The sequence below is a fragment of the Haliaeetus leucocephalus genome, unplaced genomic scaffold, assembly GCF_000737465.1.
Source record: "Haliaeetus leucocephalus isolate CR32 unplaced genomic scaffold, Haliaeetus_leucocephalus-4.0 Scaffold362, whole genome shotgun sequence".
In the NCBI taxonomy this organism is placed as follows: Eukaryota; Metazoa; Chordata; class Aves; order Accipitriformes; family Accipitridae; genus Haliaeetus; species Haliaeetus leucocephalus.
Window position 1 is genome coordinate 2,237,684 of NW_010972798.1, and position 20,031 is coordinate 2,257,714.

General features: G+C 41.2%; 1 protein-coding gene across 1 annotated transcript in view; it reads left to right on the forward strand.

The window, feature by feature from the left end:
• Positions 1-1,970: 1,970 nt before the first annotated feature.
• FNDC3B (fibronectin type III domain containing 3B) overlaps positions 1,971-20,031 on the forward strand; it is a 168,784-nt gene continuing 150,723 nt past the window's right edge. Inside the window, exons 1-2 of the mRNA XM_010572900.1 lie at positions 1,971-2,081; positions 10,664-10,739. Of these exons, the coding sequence (XP_010571202.1) occupies positions 1,971-2,081; positions 10,664-10,739 (187 nt within the window). The remainder of the gene's footprint in view (positions 2,082-10,663; positions 10,740-20,031) is intronic.

Here is a 20,031-nt window from a genome sequence, read left to right on the forward strand (position 1 = left end):
ACCCGGCTGTGGCTGTACCATCCTCTTGACAACTGTGTCTCAAGCTTTCTGAGAACTTCTTCCCTGTAATTCAGTCTCGAATAAAAGGAGGGATTTCTTTTAAAGGTGGATGAAAATAGATTGCCTCTCAGTGAATAGTTTATATCTCAGTGAAGTGATGATTAGAAAAGTGGCGTTTTCACACGGATAAGAACACAGGGAAGAGATGTGAGAGTCGTGCTAAACTTGGTACTGACTTAAATTAAAATGCTTGTCTGGAGATGTATGGCTGGAGGTAACAGATCTAAGTTTGCCTGTCTTCTGCAAAACAAATTCACTTTTAGTCTTCCGGTACCACTTAGACGTGAAGGGGGCCCTTGTGATAAGAATGAAAGGATAGACGTGATTCAGTCTGTGTGGGCACCGCCATCACATTCAGGTCACACAAGTGGTCCTGTTGAGGAGCTGGAGTACCACCTCCTGGTCAGGCTGATGTTTCTGATCAGGTCCCTCTGCAGGTGATGGGGTTGCGACAAGCTCTGGAAGAGGCTGATGAAAATGAAGAGAGCGTATTTCAACTAAACTATTGGTTTGGTTGTTAAATTAAAAAAAAAAACAACAAAAAAACCCCAAACCCTCCCCCAAACCCCCAAAAATCTAAATTTAAAGCCTAGCAGCACCTGGAGGCAGAGCAGGTTACGGGGGTGTTGGGTTTGCAGCGTGCAGCATCCATGGAAGCACATGCTCCAGCCCTGGTGAGGTTGGTGCAGACCTTCGTCCCCTTTGGAGCAGATGAATTAAACTCCAGGTTTATGGCTCTGTAGTCAAGCGCTCCATGTAAATACTAGATCCCACAGCACTTTCCTCATGAAGGGGGATTTTCCTGTTGCTCTTTGCCAAAAATTCCCCTCTCTATACTCTGGTGGTCTTGTGCCAACTGATTACCTGGCTGTTAGCAGCCACCAAAGTCGCAACGTTTTTGGTTTTTTTTTTTCCTAACTTGAATTTGTGATGTATATGAAATTATTCAGGAGGACTTGGGGATTCTCTGGCGTGAGAGGTGTACTAAGGAGGCTGCCTGATCAGCACTGGACCTGTAAGTTTGCTTTGCTTAGGAGTTCTTTTGCAGAAGTCTAGATAAGCTACGTGATTAGGTCATCCATCCTATTCACTAAAGAATTGGATTATTGCCCCATAAAACAGTATGATGGTACCCTTAGTGCTGAATTAAAACTTGTTTTTACAAAGCAATCTCCCTGCGGTTTTAGCGACGCTTATGTATCACATCAATTAGCTGTGAAGGGGGAGAGTGTGATGGAAGTGATATGTGATTCTTCACAGATTCTTAAGCGAGATCATCTTTTGTTGACCTGTGTATAGCGCAAGGTGTTCAGAGCATGGGGGATGTGTTGTCTCCCTTCAGCAGAAACTTTAACCCTTTGGATCATGATTAAGTGGAAGTCGGGTGCCTGCCCTTTGAATTATAGGTGGCAGTTCACACTGTATACAGGGCCTTAGAAAGAAAATAAAGGCGTTTGGCTTTGACCTGTGGCTATCGAGTGAAATGGATGTAACTTCTTAACCATATGGTTGATGTAGTTCCCAGAGCTGTGGTAGCAAGCGGGATGCTGATTTCTAGGAACAGAGCAAATCTCCCTCAAAGTGTCTCGGAACTTGCCTGTTTCAGCAGTGCGATGAGGGCTGTGGATTTTAATCGTGGGAGAGAGTGGAAATCTGGCTAGTTGGTTTTTGGAATTCTGGAATGGAAACTTGACTTTCCATGCTCTCGATCTAACAGTTAAAACCTCTGTTCAGTGCCTCAAGTTCTCGTGTGCATCCTGTTTTACAAAAGCAGGTGTCCTGCTTAGGCTGCTACCTTAATGGCAAAATCCACGCAGATGCCAGTGACTTTCTAAAGTACAAGTGGGTTTTCCAAGGTCTTTAACTGATGCTTCTCTTGCAGGAAGCCCGTTGAGGAAAATTCTCCATGAATGTACGTCACAATGATGATGACCGACCAAATTCCGCTGGAGCTGCCACCGTTGCTGAACGGGGAGGTAGCCATGATGCCTCACATTGTGAATGGCGATGGATCACAGCAGGTCAGTGAGCTTTGCAGAAAATGGCTGGTTTAAAGAAACTATTTCTGGGCCACCAAGGGATTTTGAAGATGGGAAGATGGTTTTGCCTAGCACTAGTGAGGGCAAAGTATTTCTTGGAAGGTAGAAATCTGCCCTTACACTGGAAAGACATTAAAAGCAGTGCTTTAAGTGTACCATTAAATTTAATGTGATTATTTGCATGTGTGTTAATTGAAGTTAAAACAGTAGGACTGAAATAATAGCTATAAATGCTACATATTTGAGGGCTTTGCAGAAAGTCTCATGATTTACTTGTCTGGACAACAGCTAGCACATGCTGCTAATATTTGTGATGAGATTTTAAGAACTTAAAAATGCTGAGATTGTTAAACAAAAACAAAAAAAAAAAAAAAGGAAGAAGGAAAGAAATGGAGAATTGAAGACAAGAGTCCTGTGATGTCTGCTATTCTTTGCTTACCTAAGTGCACTGATCCCGACAGTCCTATGTATTACCCTGTGCTTCATTATAAACCTTAGAGGGGCAGAAGTGAATTTTGGGTGGGCTTTTGAAGGAAGGCAGGTTTATAGTTGCTTTCATATTTTTCTAGGAGATGTTCTCTAATAAGCTTGATCAGAGGTAGGTGGAATGATTACAAGACCACAGTGATGCCTTCATGTCCGGGATACAGCCCGGAGGTTGAAGCCGATAGTTGGTAGATTCCCAAACCTGTCATCTTGGGTTAAAGTTTCTCTTTGTAGAACATCTACCATAGCAATTTTTCTGTGTTGCTCAATTTGGTTCCCTCCTGATTTGAGACATTTCAGCGAAGTATTTTAACCAAGGTGGAAATCAGCTGTCCTTCATGAATCAGTATAAAATGTCATTCTGTTACTTCTCATTCCCTTGATCATTTATTCCTCCCTCCAAGCTGTGTTTTGAGCTACACCAACCTCGAGGAAGAATAATTTCCGCTTTTCTTGTAAGCTTCTAAGTCTGTCTGCTTATCTGGGTTTTCAGTACGATAGATTTTTGTTGCTGTGATTATTATTTTTTTAAAGTCATTTCTGCACAGTGTGCTTCAACTTGAAAAAATAGAAAAGAGAGCTTTTAATGGCTCTATTTACCAGGTCCAATATTAATATGCTTAAGTGAAGGCACAATCTTATTGATATTGGATAGGGTAATTGTTCCTTAAATATGCCTTTTCCTCATTGCTGGAAACCATTTATCAGTTTAGACTGTCCAGCAGGTCCTTCTGTACTACAGCAAGAATAAATGAAGTCTTCTGAGTCCTCCTTTGAGATGAGGCTCTAAGTCCCTTCTTTGAATTTCTGCATCAGCGACGACTCAGCAGCTTTGCTTGGTGGATGTCTCCGTTGCCTTTAAACTAGCTTCTCATCTAATGTTTTGGGGAAAAAAGAATTGCTGATGTACTGCAAGTGTGTTACTTTTGCTTTTGCGGTGCTATGCCAGATATGAGTCCGCAGAACAGTTCTGGGCCCAGGTTCCTTTTCTGCATAAATGTTTGTTGGATGATGCTCGTAGGCCTCGTCACCTTACCTCTTTAAGTACTTGTCGTTGGAATGCCAGTTTTCTGTGAGACTTTTTTTGGCCTCTAGTCTGGATCTGCCCTCATATGTTGCAATGCTTAGCTGCCTTGATGCTTTATCATTTTAATCCTATTCCTGAAGCTTTAGCTGATGTCTTCCCTTCTTAAAAGTACAGTTCTAAAATGGAATGAAATTAGAATAAAGGCTTTGTTTGATCTTTGCATATAATAGCAGCAAATGGACTATGTTAGTTGTTCTTAACATGGTTTGTATGTAATGTAGGAGCTAATCTTCCGTGTTTGTTGAAAGGGATTAATCTTAGTTACTTGTAAGGCAGAACACCCTTCAGATTAGATTCACGTAAGAATGACTTCCTGACTCGAGAAGGTTTATGTTACTCCATAAATAGGTGCTAGTTCTATAAGGACCTGTGCTTTTCCCGGGTGTAATTACAGTCTGTATTAGAAGCTGGTGGTAAGAAAGCGTCACGGCTCAGCTGGTGAGAGACGAGGTACGTGGAGGTTTCCAGCCTGCAGGTCAGTGCCTCCTGCTCTGGAGCCGGCAGGATTTACTTACTTCTCACGAGATGCTCTGGGTGCGCTTGTCGTTGCTCGCCCTTACGGCCTCAGCCGTGCCAGCACGGTAGAGCTGTGCTATGAGCTGTACCTGGAAATGCTGAGCTTCAGAGAAGAGGCTTTTCCCAAAGAGCAGTTCTTACATATGAAGAAGAGAGCAGGGCGGAGCTGGTAAAACACCTTAGCTTTGCCAGCAGCCGGATGGAGAGCGATGCAAAAGGCGATTCTGCCAGTAAACAGTCCTCTCTTGTAAGACAATTGCATAGGAACATTCAATTGTTTTATCCTCCTGGGGTAAGTGCTGCCGAGCTGTACAGGGCAGAGCTAGGAATGTCTCTGCCTGCTTGACAGTAATCCCTCTTCTCTAGACTACCCAAAATGGCATTTCTAGCACTGGTGCCTTTTTTTTTTTTAAGTTTCCCACACTTAATTTCCACTACTGCTGACTGTGTTTAATGCTTTCATGTCCCTTCCAGAGCTGCTGCTTATTCTGCTTCTGCTTCTAATCCACTTGTAACTCCTGTGGGGATTCAGGGAGTGATAATTAACCTTTTGGTCCAAGAATTTCAAGGGTTTCCTGTAGGTACTCCGCTGCAAACTCTAAAAAGCTTGGAGTATGAAGTGGAGGGGCAGCTAGCTGTGCCATAGCACATTTGTACAGAATGCCGGGCCATTTAGTTTGGGAAGTTTTATTTCAGCTTGGTTCACTCACTGCACCCACAGTGCTGTAGCAAGTTTTCTGCTTGCACGCTCTTTGTTTACCAAACCTTGTTTTTTCATTCTTTGGCTGGAGCCCAGGCACCGTATGTAGTTCTGTATGTGAATTTTTTACTGCTTATTTGGAGCATGTTTAACTTGTTCTAAATTAGGGGATAGTTAACCCAGAATTCTATTATCAAAGTATTAATTTTTTTTAAAAGTCACTGTTTATTGGTTAAGCTGTAGCATGTTCCCTAATTTTTCTTACTGAAGAGAGGTTGAAAGTATTTATCCTACCTGCTCCTTTGTGGCTGAGGAAGAATGCATTTCTGAGAAAAGTATTGCACACAGAATGGTGTGAACTCTTCGGTCCTTCCTGTTGGGACAGAGCTGGAAATTTATCAGGATCTGGGGCACAGTGTTTTAAAGTAGAATAGAGAATGGACCCAAGTGGTTATTGTGGGGTTTTGGCGGTTTGGTGGTGTTTTTCTTTTTTATTTGTTGTTTTGGTTATTTTTTTTCCGAAGATGCAATATATTCCAGAAGTTGTGCACTGTAGAAATTGTAAATACAGTAGACTTCAATAATTTAAAGCATTTGTGAGGAACCTGTGGCTGGATCCCAGGTGGTGCCTATGATGCCATGCCCCCCAGCTGTATGACACATGATATACCTGAACAGGGAAGGGAAAACTTGCCACATTGGAAAATGCTTAAGGCAGGGTTTTAATAAGGCAAAGCAGTGTAAGTGGCTGTTTGACCTTAGCAAGGAAAAGGTTCTCATAAGTGGAAATATTTTAAAGAAAGCATTGGATTGTATTGTATCACGTGGATGCAAGTGAATGTCTTCCTACTTGCTGCTGCACCTGCACTCACAGGTGATCTGCAGCAAAGCAGTTGGGTGATGATGACTTGTTTTCAATGTGAATTTTCTTCTGTGTGCTTAAAAACTACTTGTATAAGTAAACCAATACTATGCAAAATAGGTAATAGCATATGCCTTTGGTCCTTATCAGGTAGCATTTTCTGTCTTTGTATGAGACTGTTTATCCACAATGTATATAGTTTTATATTCCTGATCCTGAGCTTTAAGCCCCTGTTAGACTTTGCTGGCAGGTTCATTAGTCTCTTCCCTGTTCCTGATAGGCATGAGAGTGGGATAGAAGGAACAAGGGGGACACAAGTGATGTGCGTTTGGCTCGTCAGGAAAACTTAGTCTGGACATAGAGCAATTATTGCCAAATTGGGGGTGTGTGTGATTATAAATATTTAGAGTAACTATGCAACGTAGTAACATTAATCAATCTTAGCAAACACAACTTTAAATAAAATATAATAACATTCCTAAATGCAAATAAATGCAAAAAAAAGTGCATTACGGAGATAGCAAACTTTCTCTGAGGATGCAGCTGGTAAGGCTGGGCTTCAACACTGCGTGGATTAAACTGCTAAAGCAAACATCTGAGTAATTTTTAGGGAAAAGAAAAAGCCTTTGGGATTGTGCTGCTCACACCCTACTTGCAGCTGTTATAAGCTCCAACTTTTTGGGTGTGAGAATGCCAGGGGACTGGAACTGGGCTGAAACATCCCTGGACATCGGACTGTACCCTTGTGATGCTGCTGGGCAGCAGCGTGGGCTCAAAGTAACTTTTCAAGTTATCTCTCCTCTTGTTGCCATCTCATAAACCTGCATACTGGGGATGATGAATAGTGGAAGAGACATAGGGCAATTAAAGATCGTCTGTGTTTGTTTTCATTAAAACAAAGACGTTATCTTTAGGCTTTTTTATTGCTTTCCTCAGATTTTTCATTAAAAGCTTCAGAAACAAAGTGTTCTTGTGAAGATCCCCTGTGTAGAAAGGAAAGAGAAAAGCTGCGTTCCAGGCTGCAGAATGTGGTTTTGCTGTTTAGGAGGACATGGGGAAAAATAAATCCTTGAATTAGTTTGACATACTTAGTGTGTATAAACAAAAGAAGTTGCATAGTCCCTTGATATTCTTTGTCCCAGGCAATTGTGACAAATCGGGGGCGTTGGCTGGAAAATGCCCAGTATCTAATACTCGATGCGTACTGGTTTTAATGGTTTGACCGCAGCTCTGCAGCTCATTAGTTGGTGCTTTGCCATTGCAAGCTCTCAGGGGGTTATGCGTGGCGTGGGGCGACTGCGGAGGGGTTTTGGGTGGTGGGGTGGATTACGGGGGCAAACCCCAGTACCCCAGTTTTGGGTGGAGAGGAGAGGCTGGGGCTGGGTTACAGCCTGCTGGAAGGGGTCTGCCTGCGCTGAGGGGCAAGCAGAGGGTCTTGCCCAAGGAGCATCCTCATCGCTGCTCCTGGGTCTGAGGCCACCTTGGGTACCCGTGCCCATGTGCCAGCCATCCTCCCTTTGCGTCCAGCCCTTGTTCCAGTGTTGACCCACATCAGTCACAGGTCGGCTATTCCTGTTTGCTATCCATACAGCTGCATTCCCCCAGCAATAGCCCGTAAGTGTTGTCTTCTGCTCCAAAGGTGGCTAATTTGAGCGTCAGTGGAGAAGAATGTCTCTTAATACCTTCAGAACTTAATTATTACTATATTTTTTTTTTTTACGTTTTAGGGAACAATAGCTACAATATTTTATTACAGTGCAGTTCTTGCCTACAATATAACTTCTAAGTCTGTTACGTGCACTGATGGTTACTGGTTTTAGCATGTGATTTTCTGTACCACTAGTAGCCGAAGGTTGATTTCTTTACCGTTCTGAGAAACCCCGCACAGCTGGAAACGGCCTTTTTGGCTATATGCAAAGGCTTAGCAGGTCAGGGCCTTGGGTTCTCTTCTTGCTCCTTGGCTCTTAATTTTTCTGAAATTTTGCTGAAGTGAATGAATTTCGCAAATGTTGGTGTTTCTTTTGTAGCACAAAAAAACTCTACTCTGAAAGTGCAGATCTGGTGAGGCTGCCATCATTAGGTGCAGAAGACCTACTTGGTTTAACAGAAGTCAAGCTCATTGACCTCCTTTGAAAATCTTTGTGCTTGTGTATATATTTAAATGTCCAAATACCAATAAAACCAGATGGGTTATGGCTTTCAGCCTTGTAGTGTTAGGAGATGAGATGGTACAAATTGTATACATTTCACAAATATAATTTTATGAACACTGAAGCTAGAAAAACTTACTCAAGACCTTGGGAAACCAGGACCAGTTTTACCAGATTTTAGGTGAAAACCGTGGTGGAACTTGCCGCAAATACTGGTTGACCGAATAAAGCACTTTTTTCCCAGTGGCAATATCATTTTTAAAAAGCTTGTGGCTTAATTGCACAGCTAATACATTGAAAGGATAACATTTTTCAACTATTTGATATTTAACCTCAAGATCCTGTGTGACAGTGTTTTGTGGTCTCTTGTCTTGAGCTGTGCTTAAAATTTGGGCAAAATAGTATAGTCTCTACTTCAGATATGCCAAGTAGAGTTGATGGTTGTTATTATGCTGCAGCATGTAGTGGGGTACTTCGCTTTCTGACCAACGTAATCCCATGTTTTGTGACAGTAACTAGTGCTGAGGGGTGTGGTGTGGGGTTTTTTGTGGGGTTTTTTTTTGTTTGTTTGGTTGGGGTTTTTTTTAATTAAATAAATATGAAATCTTTAAGCTGTTGTACTCTGGGAACTGTCAGTAAGGAATTATTTCCATATATATAACATTTTAATAGAAGCTATTCTGTATAAGTCCCAGGCTCTCCCCATGGGTGGGGGATGAAGCCGTGGCAGCTGCTCGCCTTCAGGAAACAAATTTGTTGATGGAAACAAATTTGTTTCTGTTAAAAACCTGTGTAATTAGGCAAGGATAATGCTGCTTCATTTCAACTGTCATAAGCAACGGCTCTTATTGGGGATGTAATCTTTTTTTAATGCGGAAGCCCAAGGAATTCTTTTCAGAGCACACCACCAGGTGTGCTAATGCACACTTGGGCTGGTGATGGACCTTTTGCAATGATTCCTTGAAAAGGAATTTGTAAATCATGCCCTTCCGATAACTCTGGGGTCAACACGTGCCTCGTGTAGTAAGAGGAATCCCTTTCTCACGGTCGGTCTTAAATCTGCCATTAAACTCAACGCCCCGCTTTAGGGAAAAGATCGAGCTTTTCATATACGAGACATCAGTCTAGTTAGGGGCTGTTTTGAGGAGTCGGACCAAGTTCTTGCAAAGGTGCGATGGTGTGCTAGGGCGTCTGGTTTATGTTAATCAAGCCTGTTAATAAATAACCAGCTTTTAGAGCTGTTGGTTTAGACACCTAATGCAAATGAGCTAATGAAATATTTTTATGATTCTTTGCCTCTTTGTGTTCAGGTTTTTGTATTCTTGGTTGGTGGTTTGTTTCTGTGTTGTTTGTTGTTTTTTTTTTTTTTTAAGCTGAATGACACTGCTTTGTTCTGCACTTCTTTTGACTTGATGCCCATAACCTGTTGTGGATAATCCACGCCTGTTCGTAGCAAAAGACCACTTAAATGCTGTCACTTAGATGTTGATTGTTTGGAGATTAGGGATGGAATGCCTCTTATCTCTTCTGAACCATCTATTGTGCTCTGTATGCTGGATGAGATCCACCCTGATCTGTGCTCCCCAAGAAATTATTGTTGCGGACAAAATAACAGCTTTCATATGTCATTTTTCTGATTTCCAGCTTGTGCTTGAAAAATGTTGCTGGAATAATGAGTTTCTGTAGGATAACTGTAATTCGAAAGGTCATCTAGGTAATAATTATCTTAGGCATTTAGCTTAAGGAGTTCAGAAACACAACATTCATTCAGATTCTGTCTTTCCAGATTGAGTGATTCAATTCTGCATGCAGGTATCCCAGAATGTAAAGACCCGACCTAGATTTAGAGAGAGTTTTCACAAAAAGATATAAATCTAAGTTTTCAATTTATACCAAAATTAATCCAGATTTTGATTGAATTTCTGACAATGCAAAGTTAACAGAAGTGTGTTTGAGTAAAAGTTTCACAGGCAGCAAGAGCATGGGATAACTGATACTAGTTCCCAGTGAAAGTGTCCATTGAAGAAAGAAATCTAAATGATAAGTTTTAAAACCATCATTTTAGACACCTGAAAATTAATAAAGATGAGTACAACGTACGCTGAACTGTGATGCCTTTTGGTGCTTCCTGGTCTTTGTAGCATTCCCATCTGCAGAATTCGGCAATGAGAGACTGAGGTGATATTTTGAGTATTTAAAAAAAAATTATATTTGTTACTAGATAAATAGTTTATTACTGGTTCTGTGTGCAACTATTGAACTGTGTGTGTGTCTGTGGATTTTGCTTAACTGAGATCTGTTATGTGTAGGACTGAAGGATAAATTTTTAAAAACGTAATGGACTTATGCTACAAAAAAACCTTTTATTCCTGTGAACTTGAAATCTAGGTATGGCTGGGTGCTGCATGCTGGAGTTTATGTGCTCTCTGCTTTCATGTGCCAGTGGTCTAAAGATTTATGTCCTTAGCTATCAGCATTTGGCCAAGTTAAACACACTGTCAAGAGTTTGGTGGTGGAACCTGAAGCCATAATTCTCATCTGCACGCAACGGAATTATGTCTTTATTTCAGCTCTGAAAATTTAGACGAGTAGGTAGGCTTTAAATCTTTACTGGCTCTTGGATGCTGCTGGTACCCAAAGATACCAGTCTGTTCCCTGCCTGCCCCCCGTACCTCTTCCAAAGTACAGATAACACAATTGTTGGGTTGGGGAAATTTAATTTTTGAAGATCACAGTGAAACAAATTTGTTTTTCTTTCGGCAGGTCTTTTTGGTTCAAGTTAATCCAGGTGAAACCTTTACAATAAGGGCTGAGGATGGAACCCTGCAGTGCATCCAAGGTAAGAGGATACACGAACGTGTGGACTAGCATTGCTTGCATTATGGAAAACTTGTTCTCTCATCTCTACAACAATGTGATATGCAGTTCTAAAAATACAGTGAAGCACTTAAGAGTGGGAAGTTGCAGACATGACTGCTGTAGTTGTTATAGGACTTTAATATCTCGGAATGAGTCAGAATTTTTTGCAAGTCCAAGAGATTTCTCTCTCTCTGCAGTTATTTATCAGCAATTTTTATTTTTTATATATATATATATATGCGCATTTCCATATAACCAGATAGGAAATACAAATGAGAGATCCCAAGTTATGTTGAAAACTTAGTAACAAATTAAGTGGATATCTATGGAAAAACTATTTTGTTTTCATACAGGTGTCTGGAGGGATAGAAAATGAGCAGAGAAGTACAGACATTACAGAGTGCTTGGAGAAGTCAGATTGGGTTTGAGCAGAATTTTAAATTGGTTCTTTAGAAGCAGAGCCAGTTAATTATGTAGTATCGAACAAAAGCATGTAAGTAGTCTTTTGACTACTGTTTTACCTCTTGGTAAAATTGTGCAAATATGATAAATGGTGCTTGTGGGTTTTTATAAGAGAGAGCCCACACAAAGTCTTTTAACAGGTCTGAAGAGAGAAGCAACAGAAGATCTTTCAGATTGTATACCAAGTACTGCGAAGAGGGTTTCTAGCTAGTGGCAAATAGAGCTTTGAAGTGAAGCAGATATTTCCCTAGATGCAACGTTGTCTACAGTAAATATGGGAAGACTAAATAAAAATGTAAAGGGAATAGACTTTGTGTAGCTGTACTGCTAATACTGTTTTAAGTGATATTTTTTGAGTTTATGCCATTATCTTATTTTTTTGAGAAGGGAAGTGGGTGTGTTGCCTCCCCCATCCTTTCAGAGCTTATACCATTAAGCAGCAATCTCAGTGGGCTATTAATTCAAAATCCTTTCCTAAAAAAGTAGTAGCAATAGGGGGGGGAAAGTCAGTTTAATAATAAATACTTAGCTAGTGAATTGCCCCTGTATTTTGACTGTGAATTTGAAATCTGCTCAGGAAAGACTGTTTCTTAGACTGCATCAAATACTGAAATCATACTGCTCAAGGATAGCTATGCTCTTTATTAGAATTTGGATTAGAAGGGACCCCTGAAGGTCACACTATCCAGCCTTCTTCTGAAAGCAGGGATAGTGTCAGAGGTGGATTGGGTTGTCCGCCACCTCCTGAGTTGTGAAGCTCTCTGAGTATAGAGGTTGCTCCCTGGGCAAACTGTTCCAGTGCTGCCCCACTCCCATAGGGAAGAGTTTGTCCTTTGAACTATTTGAAATTTCCCATCTTGCAGTCGCTTTGTACCTTTTCTGTGGGCCCCCAATTTAAACAGTGGAGGAGTTGGTCGTTGTTGCTTGAAATTTCATCCCCATGGAAATGATGAATTAATAGTTGTTTGAGATAGGCGGTACAGAAGCTTCCCTGAACACCATCCGGGATTATTTGGTCTTGATGACCAATAATAGCAGCAATTTAAAACTGCTTGTTAAGATTTATAGCCAACATGCCATGTGGTAAGAAATTGGTCCACGTGGCAATTAACAGAGGAATAAAGCTGGCTACTTCTTTTATTTGAAGTGAATGCTTTATATTGGTTAGTACATTAAAAATTTCCATTACAAATATAATTATGACACCATTTATTTATAATTTTTTCATGCTCAAAGTGTTGTTCAGACAGTGTATTTAAATGAACGCAACTTGAAACATTCTGGTTCTGTATTCCCAGTCATGTAACATGTTTGTGCCAATGGGGCTTGTTTGGTACTCGTCAGCAGTCTTTCATAAAACTAATTTAGAGTTTGTAGCACAAGGTTGTCTCCTGTTTTTTTGGTAGAGCTGCAGTATTGACCGCCAAAGCACATGCGTTTATTTGTATACCCTCTTTAAGTTCAGTCTGAAAATTCTGATACTCTTTTCATACTAAAGCTTCAACTCCTACTTTATTGTGAAATATTTATATTGCTGAAATAAGTACATGCCTCAAACACAGAAGAGCACGTGACTGTATTATTGCTGCTTTTTTTTTTCTTTTGGTGAAGCTGTGTTCACAGTGCAATTGTGGAACTTAATAGTGACCTATTGTGGAAGAAACTGTAATCAGTCAGCAAATATACTAAGATTAGGATTCGTGACAGTTCTGTTTTTCCTGTGCTCTGAGGTTATTGTAAAAGCCAGGCTTATTTTGTGTGCAGTGTTTTTGGAAATTACACACCCCCTTGCTCCACAAAACTCATGATCTCCTTTTTTTTTTTTTTTTTTTTCCCAGTGATAGAGTAATCTGTACCTTTAAAGGTTAATGTATTCCCTGCATGTGGGGCAGCACTCAGACAATAATGATGCATTTTCCTTTGCTCCCACATTGCACTATGATTAGCAAGCTATGGAATAATTATAGTACTATGTTAAGGCAGCATGAAAGTCTCTTTTTGGCAGTGCAAATCTTCAGTTTGTGTTCCTGGAGCCTGTTTTGGATGTTCTGTGAACCTCCACAGCTATGGTCTGTCTGGGGATGGGCGGGGATAATGTGTGTAAGAGGACTGATGCGAAAACAGCAGAGAAAAAGAAGACTTAGTGGATCTTCATTTGTCTTCTCAAGGTTGGAAGAAAGACATTTGTTTGAGGAAAACCTCTGTGGAATATCCTCCGCTTTAAACACCCTGAAGTGTAATTAGCCACTAATTGAGTAATCACTGTTTAAAACCAGAAAGAATAGATGCACATTTGAAGGTTGCCGATGTTTTGGAATAGTGGAGAAATCCTAAATACAAAAACTTCTTCCAGTTCCTCAGGGTTTCACCAGTAGGATACTCAGTGAAAACTTTAAAAATAAACACCCCCCCCACCCCAACTGAGAAACTGCTCCCCTAAAATACTATAAAACTGGAATAAACATGTACATTTAATTGAATGTGCGCTGTGTTAGAGCAAGTGCTCCCTTTGTTCCTGTTTTCTAGTTGCATGTAGCCAGAGGTGACTTGTTTAAGCCACTGATTTATAAGCCCCATAGATCACGGTGGGGGGGCTGGATTAAGGAGCTCACGGAAACGGCGGTGGCTGGGAGAAGTTCGGCTGGTCAGTGGGCATGAAGAGGGGCTGTGGTTTCCTTGAGAGCGCAGATTTAAAGAGACCGACAAATCTGGTGTTTTGGAGAAATCCAGCCCTTGAGTACAGGTCCGTATGTCACAGTCCGCACGCCAGGTTATTTAAGGGAAGCGTCTGAGCGGGTCCAGGCGCTCTCGCCAGGACTTGACTTTCTAAGGGTCTGCCTTCTCCACCCCATGTAATAAAAGAGCTACTGTGGTATCTGACACTTGTAGCCTTTGTAACAAGAACCAAATAAAGGAATAAAGAAAGAGGATGCTGGGGATTAATTGAGAGGAATCTCTTTTTTTAATAGTTGCTAGAAGCCGAGTTGGGTAGGAATGCTCTCCTGCCTACCTCGCCTGTTAAACCCTTGAGTGCTTGGTGAACGTTGAGACTGGCCACCTGGCCTGCGTTATAAAGTGGAAGCATAAGGTACATCCTTAATATTTGTGGGCGGTTGGATGACCGGTCTTTGTTCTTTTTAAACCATGTGCGTATTAATGACGAAGTATTAGTATGCTTCCTCTGAAAATGACGGTATCCCTGGGGAGGAGGGGAGGAAAGCCCCACTCGTGCTGTGCTGCCAACCAGCTGGGCTAAGTTTTGGGCTTTAACTGCAGAACTGTACCTCTGTGGGTGGTTAAAAGATTTGAATCTTAATTCAGTATTTTTGAGCGATGAAAGGTGTATATGTGCTGTATCATCAGTGTTTTAAAAGCTGCTCTTTTTATATAGTTTTGACAGATAATAAATACTTCATAAATATGTCAATACTTTAAATACTTCATTTCCTTTATGCATTTTTCCACTGAATTTTTCACAAGCTCAGGACTAGACTGTTGCTAGCTCTGCAAGGAAAAGACAAGGGCAGGGCATATCCTCACCCATTTCTTTGTTCAGCTCTAACCGTAGACCTTGTATTCCCTTTATATAAGAGATTGCTTCTAGCTAGTGCTTTGGGGTAACCACACTAAATGAAATACAGAAGAAAGGGAGAACGTGGATCTGGTCAGCTACAGAATGGAACTGAAACAGCCCCCCTGTATTTGAAAAACAATGACTCTGCTTTCTGAATTTTAGAATAAATAGATTCCGGGTGAATCTGACGTGTTCAGGAAATTCGCCTTTCCCTAGTGACTGATTGAAGGCTGATGTTTTTAGCCAGTATCTAAAGATCTTTGATAGGAGCTTCTACTGCTGCATGGGAATGGTATCACATACTAAATTCCTTAGAAGTACAGCAGTTTGTGCATAGTTTGGGGCAGTGGAGCTGTACCCACGAATCTGTTCAGTGCTTTTTCATCCTGGAAGGCAATAATGCCAAGCTGTCATGCGCTCTGTGGTATGAATAATATGGACAAAATGGTTATTCTGGTGTCACTTGAAGTTGCTTGTCACCCACATGTTGAAAATACATATGTACAGTGTATGCAGACTGCATAACTATCTGTTCTATCCACACAGAATTGCTGAATTATTACTAAATGTACTTTTTGTTGCTGTCCATCTAAATGATACCCAAGCTGGGTCTCATTTTTTGGCCACAAGCAAACCAGGCTGAGTTTTCTGTTCTGTAATTTTCTGTATGTATGTGTAGCATGTGAAAAGCCTGTAACAAAGATAGCAGAAAGAACAGCTAACAGAAAAGCACCTGGCACGATAAAAATTGAAACTCCGGGTGTATTCTGTCTAGCCCATGCTGTTGAAAATACCCTCTTGAACTTATCTCTCATCTTTGTTCATTGTCACAGCACTAGGTTTGGAATAGCGAAGCACAAAATTTGCATGCAAAGAGAACAAATACGCTAATGAAAAGAAATTCTGCTTTAATTCTAGCATTGCACAGGTGAACAAGGCTCTGCATTAAATGGGCTTTTGTGATGTTTTCAAGGACAAGATACAGATGTGCAACGGCATGGAGGGGTTGTAGTTACATTTAAAGGTGAATATCTGTGTAGTAGACAAGAACCTAAATTGCCTTTGGGTGGTTACATTTTGAAATGAAAACAGGGTAATAAACATACATGGTTTACTAATACTGCTACTTGTTTCAAGAGATATTTTCAAGTGTTTTGCCCTTGATGCTGAACTTGAAGCACTACAGGGCCCTTGTTTGTTCTTACCTTGTAAAACAAAGAATGCATGAATTAAATTTCAGTGCTGCTTTTTCTGTGGCTCTAAAAGCGAGTAACTCGAGAAAGGCCAGAAGTATGCTAAAAATCTAGCAGTGGTTTCTCAAATGAAAGATTTCCTGGAATTATTATTCCCTTGATTTGGTAGGTGGGTGTGGCTTGGTGTGGTAATGTAAAGGAATGGATCATACTAAAGGCTAAATAGCTGTAGATTTATGTAGGAAGAGTGTGTGTGTCAGTGAAATAAGGTTGTTCAGTCTAGTCTAAGCAAACCAAAATGAGTAATTTTTTTTTTTTTCCCCCCCCTTTAGCATGAGATCGGAAATGAGGAAGTGAGTCAGTTTCTTGGAGGGAAGGAAAGAGTTGAAAACAGATGGGACATCATGTAAGCAAATGAGTGATAACTGGCGCGTTAGTGGGTGGGGATGGAGGTACCGAGATGAGAGCAGCGAAGGGCACATGCGAGGGAAGCAGTCGATGGTTGTTGGATCAAAGAATGGGAATGAAGGAAGCCCAAGGAGATGGATCAAAAAAAAAAAAAAAGCAGGTTCAGGTAGCTGACGTGGTTTTTTTTTTTTAATATGCTGCGAGCTTACCTGTTGCATCAAGTGCTGCGAGCATCTCCCTCCATCGCTCTGCAGGTGGAGAGGCAGCCGATGGGTTGTTCATCGGTGTACCTGGCTCGTTTTCAGTCTGAGATGAAATAGTAGCAGCACCTGAAATGGTGTTGCTTTGGAGAGGTTTCCAGAAGGCTGGAAATACACTTTAATCGAAGGGCAGCTCTTGAAATCTGAGGGGAGGAGGTACGTTGGGCACTTCAGGGCAGCTGCTGCTTGTGGACTGGTGAGAGCTGGGGGCTGGGGGGGGGCAGGCTGGTGCAGCAGCAGGGATGCCATAGCATCTGCTTTCTTTCCATAATCATCTGCTGAACTCTCAGAATACGGTCCTCAGTTAAGTTTTAAGAAACGAACTTGTGACTGTTCTCAAAATACGCCGCGAAGCGTTGCATTGGTCGGTACATAGAACTCTGCAGAGCGGGAAGAACCGATGTCCTCTTCAGCGTGTCTGTCTGCTGTCTGATGGTGGTTGGGTGTCTGCAGGTCAGGCATGAGATCTCCACGGAGAAAGGGCTCCTGGGGGCACGTCTGCCAGGGCACACGGGAGTGGGACGGGGTGGACACGCTGTGGCTGTGTCAGGGAAGGGTGAAATGCAGGGGGAGCTCTGATTTTGTCTCTGTTTCTACAAAGTGTGTCGGCTCTTTTCACCTATGTGCTGACGTGCAGACCGGTTACATGGTATGGAAAACTTTCTGTAGGAAATGTAGTTTCAGTTTGGATTGTTCTGGTCATTACGGTTTGGAGTAAAACAGTCTGTGTGTGGTGGTGCTTTAAAATACAGCCCTTCTTTTGGTATTAAACAGTTTCTGCTTACATTTTGTTTATTAAATTTTGGCTCAATTTCTTTCTCTTTTAGAGTAAGGACCCTTTTTACCCTAATATGTTTAAAGCATAATTCTTACTAACCATTTCCATAATCTTACTTGACTCGTGGTACTTGGTGTTTAGGTTTAATATTTGATGGAAAAGTCAGGCCTTTAATACCCATTGGCCTTCTTGGCGTATCAACACGTTTAAGTAAGTTTCTGATCTGTTAAAGCTTTTTCTATTAATGGACAAATGAGGAATCATTTGCACAAGCATCCTCCAGAACAAAACTGTGGTGGAGGGCTCTAATCTGGAAGAATCCCATGTCGCTGTTTGTAATTTCTATCTGACCAGCCTTTGCTGTATTGGCCAAAATATTTTTTTCTTCCATCAACAGAGTCAATATCATCCTTTAGAAGCATTGTCACCATCTTCTACCTTTGGTCGCTTCGGTGTGTTGGCAAGCTCAGCTCTGTAGCACTGGCATGTCCCCAGACCTGGGTTCAGTCGTGACCCTCCTGTTGGGATATTATCCATGGTGCACTCCATAGTTTTTTCAAAGGTATAGCTATAAACCACCAGTTGTTAATACCTAACCATATAATCATAACAGATATTGTTATTTTATTTCCTCATTGTTGCCCCATTATTAACCAGAAAATATCAGAATTTGCAGTGGAGCCTTCTATCCTCTGTGTTATTTTTGCTGACTCTACCTGTATTTCAGATATGGGCCCTTTTGGCCTTTTAGTGTTTGGTCACCTTAGAAAACTAAGGTCCTGATTGTGCATCACTTATTCCTTCTGCGTGCAATAACTAACTTTCATGTTTCCATACCTTTGTGGAACTTGTGTTGAAACTCTTTAAGACAAGAGAGAGCAAAGGGATGCGAACTCAGAGTAGGTTTTTCCCTTGTTATTGTCAGTGAGATCGTAGCACCATTCTCCTTTCATCTCATTGGTTTTGTTTGTAGCAGACTACAATAAAGTATAGGAAACCAAGTAAGAAGCCAAAAGTAAGCAATAGGATGCTTTGTTTACTGTGTGAATAATCTTATCTTCTCCGTTTTAGATCTGATAATGCTGAGAATAATCGTGGAAGTTTTTTTGCATGTGTGTGGATTAAATCTTGAATAAGATGCACCTGCAGCGGTAGGTTTGCTGTAGAGAACATCTAGTCCTTTAAAAATCCCTTTTGATTAAAATATAGTAAATTGGTAGCTATTATTTAACCTAACTCCCCTGATAAAAGACAAAAGAAAAAAAAGACGAAACTTGACACATAACTAAACTTTAATTTGGCTTAATCTTTCCAAATCCTAAAGTTCGAATGTTTTACAGTACACACGGTGAGGAGAGAAAGGGAGAGAAACACCGCTGAAACCGGAACTTTTTCCGAAACACTTTGAGGTGTGGAAACTGCAAGCATTTTGTGAGACCCTTGCTGACGGTCTGCACCCCCATATGCTCAGAGGGATAGCCACAGCCTTTCCCGACCCTGCAGCCCCTTCCCTGGGAAAGCAGGGCTGTGCTGCCTGTGCCACGGCGTGCCTCTGCTCCAGCCAGCCTGGGATGTGACCTGGCAGCCAGCTCCTCGTCCTGCTGACGTGGCCTCCCGGCAGAGGAGCTTCGGCGGCGGAGAGGGGCAGGGGCTGAATCATCAGCAGGATGAGATATAAATTACGACTCCCAGCTATTCCCCTTTGCGAGTATGTAAAAACGGGGCATCCTCCTTCACAGCGGAATAAGACGTAAATGAGCAGAGGAGTAGTTCATGAAGTTTGTCCTTTAGTAAAATGAAGATTTTTGGATATGGTTTTTTGAATGCCTAAAAATCTGCTGCTGGGAAATGCATTTATCCCTACAATTAGGACAGCAGACTTTAAAGACAAATGTTAGAACATATGGTTTGGGCTATAATTTCAAACTTTTTTTGGTTTTGTAAATATGCAGGACTTGTATTTGGGGTTTGTGTCTGTCCTTATTTTACTTGTGTGTGTGTGTGTGTGTGTGTGTGTGTATATATATATATGTCTGAAAGGATCAGTAAGTGCAGTACATTCAAACTAATTTGAGGGGCAGTTGGAAAGGCAGTGTCTCATACCAGCATGCTATCAGTGGATCTCTCCCCAAAACACAGAGAACCTATGTGAGTGTATGGGTATCTGCAGGAATGCTTGAGCTGTCAGTGTCAGTCCTGTTCAAATGCAAATGATCCTCCAAGTGTGGACCCAGTACATTCCAATCAGTGGTGCCAGGATTTTAAAATCCAAGATCCACATCCTTTACCCAGTCTACTCGGACTACAGACATTGCAAACATATTAGTCAGTGCTTTTAGTCTTTGTAAAGTGTATTAGTGCAGCTATAGTTCTAAGTTAGTAAAGCAATTATATTCAGCTTTCTTAATTTGAAGCAATTATATTCATTGGCCAGACGAGTCAAGAAATTATTCCATCAGCCTTATTAAATTCCATTACTCCTCCTCACAGGCAAATGTTTGCTTTCCTATACTTTTTATTCTTTATCCTCTTTGATTTTGGTTCATGTTTGTTTTGTACATGCAGTAAAAAATCTTCGCGGTGCAATGTGATTTGCA